Source organism: Trichoplusia ni, chromosome 13, assembly GCF_003590095.1.
Source record: "Trichoplusia ni isolate ovarian cell line Hi5 chromosome 13, tn1, whole genome shotgun sequence".
Taxonomy (NCBI): Eukaryota; Metazoa; Arthropoda; class Insecta; order Lepidoptera; family Noctuidae; genus Trichoplusia; species Trichoplusia ni.
In genome coordinates, this window is record NC_039490.1 from 3,711,485 (window position 1) to 3,723,528 (window position 12,044).

The following is a 12,044-nucleotide window of genomic DNA, read 5'->3' on the forward strand; positions in this document are numbered from 1 at the left end:
AATATCCACTTAAACTAATTCTATTTACAATTAATTTGTTATTTTAAAATAAAGAATTTGAAAACCCAACATAACTTCACAATTTTCTTATCTAACATCACCACATAAGCTTCACAAGAAAACTAATGTTCGTTTGCAGGCCGCCGTCCGTGTACTCGGTGGCCCCGACTGCAGACGTGGACCATTACTGACACTTGGCTTGCTGCGCCGACATCCTCGCGAGGCGCCTCTAGCAAACACTCAACACCTAATAACTCGACTGATTAACTACGGTGTCTTCAAAACTTTTCTACTACAACAAATAATCCAATTTTGGCTTTTACTAAACATAATTTTTAACATTTTTTTGGTAATGTTTTACCGTCAGTATTAAACGCTGATAACCTAATATATAGTATTGACCAATTCGACGTATGAGACGGTTTGGCACGGTTAATGCGGAGACAATAAATTTATAAATTTCGTTGACATTGATATTTGAGATTAATGTAAATTATTAACTATTTAAATTTCACTTGTTATCATATTACCATATCGTTTTCTGAATGTTGTGTTGCTAATAGGATGTGTTGGTTGATTCATTTAATTCATCAAAACATTGTATTAAATTTCCGGCATTCAAAATTTTTCATGTAAAAATTTTGTTAATGTCTTCCAATGGGGGTGGGAAATAATCTTTTCAGGAGATGAAAAGTATACAGATTTCAGCCTCTGACTGTTGTATACTGTTATGTATCGCATCTCATCACTCAATGCTCTCTCGCGCCATCTCACTGTCAATGAAGCTCAAAATTGTATAAATTCTATCTAAATCATGATTTGGTACAAAGACATACAAATTAAGATATTATTCCTATATTATTATTTACAAATTAAGTGAGTAGTGTATCAAATGTTGGTTTAGTAATTTATTTCATAGTAAGAATTTTGCATTTTGTTTCAATTTAGAGATTGTAATCTTATAGGGACATGTAATTTAATCACATTTTAGAATTAAATTTATATACAATTATTCGTAATGCTCCTTTGTATACTAACTTTATCGTAGCATAGTAAATGTATACATGGCACACCTGACACATATTTTTAATAAAATATTAAACATAAACATTAAAAAGTTATCCAAATTTTTGCGCATATATTATATCTCACACATTGTACCGCACAAATTTCATGTAAGTATATTATAATTATTCTGTTGTAAATTGTGTAAATTTCAGTGTTACTATACTTGTAAAGCTTCGTTTTATCAATACTCTGCTTCCTACCGTTTGTATAGCAATCGAATTAATATTTAAATATAAACATATCGGGAATAAGAGACTTGTGTATAACCTACGTTGATTCCATTCATGTTAAAAATGCTTTATATGTATTTTGTTAAATGTTTAATGTGTATACATCGATGTTTTCCGGCCAAATTACAGTATTGTGAGGTTTTTGTGTAATCCGCAATAAATTAATAAATAATTGTTGCTTGGTGGCATTATAATTGTATATTTTGTAAACAACATATATATGTACAGGGTTGTTTGAGTTATGTGAAAGTCTACGTGCATTGTGTGCTAAATCTCTGTTCCCGCGTCTGTGGCCGCGCGAGCTGCGCCCGCCACACGACCGATAGAACACGTCGTGCCTTATTTAGGTAGTGTAAGGGAGTTTGTTTTCATTTTTTAATAAAACTATGTATTTAATGAACGCTTGTTTTATTATCTCCCATAAAATTATAATCTTTACATACTGTTTTTAGCGTTTTGTCCCCAAGGGGTATAATGGCAATATGTTATATAGCTGTATGTCCGTCTGTCAAGAGTCTATACCTCGGGAACGTTGATAGCTAAACGGATAATAAAAACGAACGTTGAGATAACTAAACAGGTGGTATGACTATAAATTTGATTTTGAATTAAACTTTCCTTTCAAACTTCTTATTCTATAGCTAATTTGTGCGGAACCCTCACCCGACCAGTGTTTGTCAAATAAATTCCGCTACCGTATTCTATCGTAAATACGGCCATATACCTACCAACAATAGAACTGGAAGATATTTTTATAACAAATAAAAGATGTGCGTAGCAATTGTCTAGTACAGTTCATTAAGAGCGGATGATGTGCCAAGTGTGTCAAAGAAAATTATTGGGCACACGTCACGTCTCGTGTGTTAGTTTTTTCTCTGCGTTGGGTCAGAGCTAAAGGGGCGGGGCGTCCCCGAGCTATCACATAGCGATTTGGGACAGTACGCGTTGATAGATGAGTTATGAATATAAAATTTTAATGTAACTGGTTGCAAAGTAATAATGGGTTATAATATGAATTATTAGCTGTTGAATTATGTGGTTGGTTGGGACTTTGGGACAGATGCCTGTATATTGATTTATAAAAATTAGGAAGTGATTTGGGGGCCTACCACAACAATATTACAACAGTTTTATTTATTTGGACAGTTGAAGAAGAGAGAGGCAGCTCTACGCCGTATAGAGCGTTGTCACGCTTCCACAGCTGAAATATTACTTTAAGCGATGACAGTAGACCCCTGACTACTATAGCGCTATTATTTCATTTGTTAAACCTATGCTCAGTGCCGGCGTTAGGGGGGGGGGGCGTGATGGGGCGATGGCCCAGGGGGACAAATTCGGGGGCGCCAAGGTCTGAAGTCGGAGTCTCTTGCCTCTTCTGGTGCAAACCCTCAGAACTGTGCTCTACGCTCTGTGCATATGCATATTTTTAAATGAGATTTTTGCTTTTTTGTCACGTAAAACCTTTAATACAAACTAGCTTATGCCGCGGATTCGCCTGCGTAAATTTTCCCTAGACTTCTACGACTGTACGTAAGTAGTACCAAAATTAGGCAAATTGCTATAGACGTCGAGTCTTAACGAGATGTAATTCATTTAATATGGATATAGGTTGACGCTAGAAGTAGTACGAGGACTTGTCGGCTATTGTGCTTGCATTACACCAGTAAGTATTCACTGAAATGTATTAAAAATACTTTATTAATGTACTGTATTAATACTTACCTACTCATAAACTATAACTTATAAATATATAGCTTTGCCATTGCAAGGCTCGTAGGTATATGAACAAAAATATCCTGAGTTTTCGGTAATTTAGAAACAAATGTGAGTTGTATTTCAACAAAATTAATAAAAAACAATATATTTTTTTACAGAAATAAATACAAATGGCTCCAAATAAAAACTAAGGAGACAAACTTTTTTTGGAACCGAATGACAGTTATCAATACTTCTATACTATATAATAATATACTTAAAACTAAAGAGTTTGTTAGTTTGTTTGAACGCGCTAATCAAATTTAAAAATTCTTTTTGTGTTGAATAGACCATTCATCGAGGAAGGTTTTAGGCTAAATAGCATCACGCTGCGACTTATAGGAGCGAAGATACAATGGAAAATGTGAAAAAATCAGGGCAGATATAAATCATAACTTCTAACCACGCGGACGAAGTCGCGGGCAACAGCTAGTTTCATATAAAAAGAACTTATAATATCGGTTTATTCAGTACGAAGGTACAAAACAAAATACAGATGAATTGAAAACCCCTCTTTTTTTAAATCGGTTGAAAAATCATCAGTTAAGTCAGTCATCACTGAAGTATGAAAATACACATCGTTTTCCGATAAAATTCTTCTCTTTTTCAAATTCTAACCAATCCATCGAAAAAGAACGAAGTAGTTATTTAACATAAGTTTAAATATATATTTGTCCTATAAATATATATTTAAACCTATAAATATATATTTTGTCACAAAGCAAGCCTTAAACTGGGCATAATCATATTATTATGCTTTCGATAAAAACTAAGCTTGTTAAGTTTTAAAACTCAGAACAAACTAGTTTTCAAACTTAAATTTTATTTACATCTGAGGGACAGATAACAATTAAATTAAATCCAGTTGTTTAATTTTCAAATCATATCATAAAACTCGAATAATGTAAGCATACAATCAAAAATTTGAATTAATTTTACGAAACTATAATAAGTCCGAATCATACTTAAAGCTCCATGATTAGACTAAATAATGTTTACAAATTGAGAACTAAACTCAGTGTTGCAATAGGTAAATAGACAAGAGTCAGAATCGGACCGCCTTTTACGACGCTAGTAGCGCCCAACTGTCACCTTGACTTTAGTTGTGTGTGTGTGTGAACGAAATCGCACGTTACGTTATGTGAGTGTGCGACGTCGTGAGTGCTGTCTACGAGTAATTTTTGCTTTTTACCTTTTTATTTTTATAAATAACCGATGTAGACGAAGTGATTAGTAATGTAATAACCTCTAGTGATAAGAATTGTGATATATCGATGAAATGGCTCTTAAAATACGCAGTGTTTTCATCTACTATGTGATCCCGTGCAATAACTCGTCACTTCGGTTGTTTGTCAATGACGTCTGCGTTTAGCGCAGCAAAAAGTGGAATTTTAGTTTGATTGTGACAAGTAGTGCAAACATAAATTATATAAATCGTGTAAATAGATGAGTGACCGTAAAATGGATGAGTGTCTTCTTCATTGGAACGTTCTTTTATCAACTGGGGCCAACAGAGGTGGCTCATGAAGAAAGGGTTAGTTTACCTGTTTATGTTTACTTTATATGTTGTACACATCTGTGATTATACTTGTAACGGCTATTTATATCATAATTACGGCATCGTTGCGAAAGTTGGATGTCTCATAATTTGACGAGTATAGGTTATAAGGCTCATTATTTGTTTGTTGACTCACAGGTCTTTAATTATATAATTTGTTTTGGGGGTGGTTTCTCAAGTGTAAGCTGCCTACCATAAATGCGGATGCAGTTAGTACTATGTATTGAGGCTGGGATGTGTTATTTTTCTTTTGTTACTTTCTCTTATCCATGAAGTGAAGGGAGTGAAGGAGACAGACAGATAGCCGGCTCTAGGCGTGCGACAGAGATGACGCTCTACACCAAGTTGTATGGCCATGTTTAGATATCCAATAGTTTCATGAAAACTTTACTTTTGCTACTATTAATTTATTTGAAAATTTGTTGCATTAAGTTGTTAGATATAGTTTTGAATGTAGAATAATGTTATATTAGTATGTAAGCTCTGGTCTATGTCTTGGCATAAGCTGAATTTATTTAAATTGCTAATTTGTAACTCATAAAACTATTATAGTTAGTTTAAATGTTTATAAGAACTTGTCATTACTCGTGGCTAAGTTTCATACATATTGCTAATAATTGACCATAGGTGTTCTGAAACATAATCATCTTAAACATTAAAAAACATGACACATACCTTCAAATATATATACTTTTTTTAAATCCATGGCTATAGTATTTTACTCTACTGATAAACAAGACTTACCAACCTTCTTGAAAAGTACAACACCATACAACACAATAAAAAAAATCCTGAGCATAAACAACAGTAATGTTTAGGTAATGATGTTCTTTTTTTGCATTATTGTCCTTCAAGAATCAGTTCTTGCTTCATAAGGTCTTGCAATAAGTATGACTCATTAAAACATCTTGCAATGGCATGCCATATTACTAAATATATACTAAACACTGCATTAAAGGAGGATTACTTTATATATATTAATAGTAATATTTAAATGTAAATGAATAAAATATCTGTAATCCAATATTAACACCACTTGAAGACCTGCTAAATAATTGCCTCATTATAAATATAAATGAGGTTTTATACAATTATTTATCCTGGCAACATAAAAACAAATTACAGAAACTTTAAAGTTATTCTGGTTATTAATTTAATGTGGTTTGGTTACTATTTATAAATTTACATGATAACTGTTACATTGATAAAGCATTTCTGTTGACTTGATCATTACAATGCTAAATTATACCATATATTTATAATATTATTATTTCTTATACACATATATAGTTCTGTAGATATAACTTTCCTTTTTTTTGCATTTTTCTGCTTGTATAGTTGCTTGTAGGTTGCGAAGATGTCCCTATAACTGACATGAGCCTGTATGAAAAATTGTTTCATTCAAAGTTTCATCAAAATTAGCTCAGCAATTTAGCCAGAAACATGTTACTGACAAACCTACTACCGTTTATGTACTCACAAAAAAGCAAAAATAACAGGAACATAAAAGAGAACATGTACAACTTTTCAACTGCTTATTTCATAAGAAACCTCCATCAGTAGACTTGATAGAAAAATATGTTGATATTGGCAGTCAACAGTTGTGTTTCTATTTGTAAACTTATACTAAATATTACAACAACAGAAACTACAAAATTATCAGAACTTATTTTAATAAAGTACTTATGTACCTCTTATTATTAGAACTGAAACAATAAAATAATTTACAACAATGACTACATTTGCTAACTTAGTCACAGTACCTTAATAACATAAACATGTTAACTGACAATTACTTTGTAACATGATATTAAATCCCTTTGTCATCTTAGAATCACTTATTAAGTATGACACAAGACACTAACCTACCTATACTCTGTTGGTTTAGGTACCTACGAAAAAAGGAAACAATCTTTATGAAACTTTAACACAAACACATATTAAATAAATAAACAACTGATATATTTCAGTGGTATATTCAATTTGGTAATCTTTATTGTTGTTTTACATTGATTTTTTGTCAAATAAGGTTGTCTATCCTTTTTAAATAACTAAACAATTGTACACTAGTCATTTGAACATTAACTTCCACAATGTTGAAGTTGATATTAGAAAGAAATACTCTCAAACAGCTTGGGAGTTTGAAACTGATAATATCTGAAGGGTGATCAACACAAACACTGAATAATCCCATATAAAATATGATGTTGAATAATTGTTAAAATTGTTTGGCAATTTAATGATCTCTAATAGGGAGCTGTCTCCCTATTAGAGATCATTAAATTTATTTTATCACCTTTGCAAACCTTATATAAACAGGGTAAAGTCACATAAGCTTAAAGAAACAATTTAAATTTAGTAAAAGTATGACATAGAACTAGTATTTTTTACTACAAGTTAGTCCACTAATCAAGACTAATCCACAATCACAAAAATCTTGAAAACTTAAAGCTTTGAAAGGATGAGGCATTTACACATAATTGAATTATCAAAACTGAGGAAAACAAGACACTAAAATGATAGAATATTTTTATTTTATCTAAGAACTATTGTCCTTAGACATTTCTTTGGCTTAATGTGTGATTGATCCAAAAAGTGATGAGACAAAGCTAACTTTAATGATCAAATTAGATCCTATAAACTGCAGGTGTCTATAAGCCAAAAGAACATACCAATATTTTTAAGCAGTAACCAGATCACTGAGATACTAAACTAAAACTAAGAACAAATAAATTATATTTGTTTGTCAAATCCTCTTCACATGGTACGCAATAAAAATATTCTATTCCATTCCATAACTTCACTATAACATACATGGTTTAATATCTTCAAATTATTAAATAAGGAAATATGTATTGAAATTATATGAAACACACAGGCATGAGAATTGCAAATGGCTAAAGAAGTTGTCAATAATAATACTATGTTCGAAAGATTTATGAGTAATAAGTAAGACACTAAATAAATTATGTACATTCAAGGCACCTTGATTGAACTTGTATTGAATGTTTGACATTGTACTAACACTCAACATACGATAAAAACTTCTTACATTGTCCATACCAATTAGTACTTATTATAAAAATTCAAAGTCTGTCTGAAATGACTTTATAGCTAAACCACGCAATGTTTTTGAGAAAAGTTTGCAAAATATAAAAATGAATAGTATTATTCTGCAGCAGAAATAAACACACAGGAAAGATTGCATAAAGCTTGTATGTAATATCATTGACAAATTCAAAGCCTACTTGATTAAACATGATTAAAAAATAATTTAAAACTTTTTGTTACAAAACAAACTACTAAACACAATTAAACAACTTTCCTAAGCATCTTTAAATAAACAGAGAAATGTAGAACAATCTTAACATATGGATTTCTATTACACTAGGAAACCTTAGTCTGTGTTACTTCAAAAAGTTGTCAAAAAGCCCTGTACACTTAACATGACCAGGCAGGACTAAGCTGATCTGTACAGCTAATTTTCTTTAATTAATATTTTGGCTACAATTTTGTCTAACAAACTGTTCATTACTATGTTATAGTACCATAAGTACTTCAAGCATCTCAATAGTCCGTCTTATATGCATACATAATATATTATATGCATATATAACTTAACACATACACACTGATTATTTTTATTGACATCTTGTTGTACTTATAGACTTATAAAACTAGAGTTTTGGAATTTTTTTTCAATAATATTTTGTAACACACACAGTTTTACACTGTTGAATAAGTAAGTAAGAGTAACTAATTATCTTTTAGTAATTAATCAAAAGGTAAGATAGAACTTAATAGTACTTAGAAATACTTAACTTCCCTCTCAGAAAGGTTTATTCAAAGGTATTTAAGTAATCTCTATGGTTTGCAACAAAAATATTTAACAATTTAACCGAAATCAATATTTAAAATTTACAATAAGACTAGTTTAAATAAATTGTGTCAATTCATAACTACAGAATATTATGCCTGACCTGGCTGTCACAAAAAAGCTAGTTACTTAGATAATTAATTTGTCAGCAAATAAAATACACATAAAATTATGTTTTAGTAACAATTCAATCAACAAAACTTAAAAAAACAATAACATACGAGCATAGTTTAATAACTCAATAAAACATCGCCTCTTATTGCTTAGTGTATAAACAATAATATTTATTTTAATAACATTCTGCAGTTTTCCTTGTACTTGAAATATTCCATATGGTCATGAAGTAGTCAGAAGCCAGTACGGGCATTTTGGACAAGTTGCTTACCTTGACCCCTGCATGTGCCACTGTGTCAAGGGCCACATCCTTTAGGGGACTACCTGTCTTTTTGTATATGCCAACCGGTTAATGTATAGAATTATTTCCTATACATAAATTACCGGTTCTTTACAATAATTTTGTGAGGCAAAACGGTCTTTGTTGCTAATGTAAATATTTATGTCTGCAGCATTTATTTTCATACCTTTTAATCTTTGATTTAATATGTTCCATTTGAAAATCTGGATCTGGATGTCAGAAATCTGTGAGTGATTTGATTTATTTTTTTAACATCAAAGGATATCAATCTCCTAACACAATATTTATCATTACAAACAGCAGAAATATATGTACCTCCAGAATGTGTAAAAGAAAGTTTCCTTGTATTATTAAAACATGTGTTTAAGTCTGGGTAACTATCAAGTAACGATTTTCTGTCGATAGTCAATAATGGCGGGCAATTATATTAATCGTAGTTGCGCACGCGCCGATCTTGTAACAACCTCGTTATCGGAGTTTTACGATTGGTCGACTCTTAATTCCTACTCCTAAAAACAATGTACATGTATATGTATATTTATGTTTCTACGATTTGAGATAAAATTTAGTAATACATATACCTATCATAGGTCAATGCAAAAGGTTTCTTGCGCAATGTAATTGTGTTTAAATGTTACAATAAATTGTGTTATGAATGACATACTTACTCGTACACACCGCGTTATATTTACGTGACTTCATTGTCATAAATTATACTATACGCGTTACTTTACACAGATTGAATCGTTAATTATACTAGATAATACATTAGAATAATGTAGCACCTAAGTTGTTTACACAGAGATAATAATGAAGTAGCCAAACCATTGAGTACTTTATCCTCAAAGTTTGTTATGAACAATGAAGGAAATAGTCGACTCTTACGTAAGCGCATAGCTATCCGGCGGTGGACACCGGACCACCCGGCTTTGTTTGTTTTTGTTACGTCTAACTAGCTGCTTAAAAAGATCCGCCACACCCTCCCGATCCCTGGGCCATGGCGGCCGCGAGGGGGCGCATCGATCATCGCCAGGTCTCTACCTACGCCGGTCGTTGAAACTGACACTTTAAATCTATCCACTTTACTAGGGTGAAATACTTTTTAGTCGACCTTTTAAGTGTGTTTAGGGTCGTTGAACTCATTTTATATTTTTTTCGCTGGCATTTTTAATCCTCTCAGTTCATAAAGTTCGCTGCTTGATGCAAATAAGTTCACTAATAAATGTGGCTACCGTTCACTTGCGCCTAACAACCTTTAAAAGCAATTAGGTTACCGTGAATAATGATGTTCTTGAACTATTAAGGTAAGAACTATAATTAAAGTCTAATACAATAAGTTTAAGGCAGTAAAAACTAGGTACTTTTATAATAGTACGTTGTTTAATTTACAATCAAACACGAAGTTGATAGTCGAGTTTAAATCTATTAACACAAATAATTATTTACACACGTAAACGAGTTTGTTCTAATTAATGTAATCCTATATTTGCCGCTCTCAATTTGAAGTCGTTCAATGTAATGTCGCAGCGCATTAGAACTAATCTTGCTTAATAATTTGGTTTCAAGCAAACGCTCCTACCGAATACAGTTGAGCGCAGTTTTGACAGAATTATTGTAACGGTCCATCCGCGTACAGAGGGGAGCATTCTAGGGATTCGCGAATAATTGCAATAAATAGCGAACATGGAGTAAGATCTTCACCCTAAGATTGTTGGCACGACGCCCAACACAGCGTCGTTAATGCCTAACTCTACTTATAAACGATGTCAGTTAATTAATGTCGCAAAAAGAGAGTCACAGGCGAAAATTCAACAGATTTAAAGCCGGTTTTGAACGAAATATTTGTTTGATACGAATAAAATGGAGACAGTTTCCACGTATTGCCCCGGCCCGACCAGCTTACCTGTAAAGCTTTGATTAAGATACAAAGTATCCCCTGAGGGTTAATCGAGGGTTGTTATTATTGAGAATTCGTTGAATTGAACTATGTAAATATATTTATCTCATTTAAATGCTATTTGAATTTTTGAACGTTTGCCTCTTCTGGCGGTTTTGGACGTTGTACCGCGATAAAAGATTTACAATTATGAATATGTTATAAGCAAAATAATATTTTTATTGCACTTTCACTTCTACTTCTGATGAGAAACATTAAATCCGATAAGTCCTTTTGTAACATATCAAACGTATTGATAGTATTCTGCTAAGAAATAAATAAGTATTTCTGATTACCTGACAGGTGAAATTGCTTGCATGTGTAGTTTTTTCGTGTGGTCCCTTTACAACCTGATATTGACTAGTTTAAAATCTAAACTAGTCATACACCTCAGACGTAGTTCAGCATACATTTGAATAAAATTGTGTTATTTCCTACAAATTCAAAAGTATTTTTTTAAGAAAGTATTTGTCATTGCAGCGGATATATCAGTGAACGCGACATCCATTACTTTTCTTAAATTAGTCTCGTCTAAGAGTAAACGAGTAGGTAACTAAAACTAATAATAGAAAAGGGAAACCAATTCATTAACCCTCACTGGGTGCAGGCAACCTTTCCAACAGGGGTTGGGTTCCTTACGCTTTTAAATTTTTAAAATTACGAAAATCACCGGTTCTTAAACGTTGTCGCTTATTTTTATTTGTTTACTTTCTGTGTTTAGATATCTTTCTTATGAGTATTCACTAAGTAATTAGATATTTTATTTTCATGTTAATAAAAAATCATAATTTTAAATATATATAGGGTTTTGGAGGGCCTTTGCCCAGTTGTGGGACATAATAGTGTAATAAAAATAAAACCTCAATTACTATAATATTCTTGATCGTAACGTTTTTGTCTTAATAAAACTAACCATGAATTACCTATATCTTATTTAAAACAGCAACACGACAAAGTTCCTATTTGAAACTAAAAAAACTTACTATTAATAGCACAGTTATAGTACTCATTTAGCTAAGAAATCTAAGACATTAATCACATCGACGTGATTTGCATTATCATTTAGGGTTATAATTTTAAAACCCAAAATGTCACACGTTCACCTTAAAAAATAGAAATAAACAAATGATGAAGGAAATTCAATTGAAATTCAAACATTAGAATACAAACTACAGAAGGCCTAAAACCACGACTTAAAATGGTAT

The 12,044-nt window shown here is 31.8% G+C and overlaps 2 protein-coding genes across 5 annotated transcripts in view; both read left to right on the plus strand.

Moving 5' to 3' along the window:
* LOC113499841 overlaps positions 1–1,698 on the plus strand; it is a 37,532-nt gene extending 35,834 nt beyond the window's left edge. For all 3 annotated transcript variants that reach the window (XM_026880406.1, XM_026880407.1, XM_026880408.1), the window contains one exon: positions 140–1,698. In XM_026880406.1, the coding sequence (XP_026736207.1) occupies positions 140–191 (52 nt within the window). In that variant the 3' untranslated portion in view covers positions 192–1,698. The remainder of the gene's footprint in view (positions 1–139) is intronic.
* Positions 1,699–4,131: 2,433 nt separating this feature from the next.
* The window catches only part of LOC113499834 (AF4/FMR2 family member 3), a 169,082-nt gene continuing 161,169 nt past the window's right edge, over positions 4,132–12,044 (plus strand). For both annotated transcript variants that reach the window (XM_026880397.1, XM_026880398.1), the window contains exon 1: positions 4,132–4,587. In XM_026880397.1, coding sequence (XP_026736198.1) covers positions 4,577–4,587 — 11 coding nt within the window. In that variant the 5' untranslated portion in view covers positions 4,132–4,576. The remainder of the gene's footprint in view (positions 4,588–12,044) is intronic.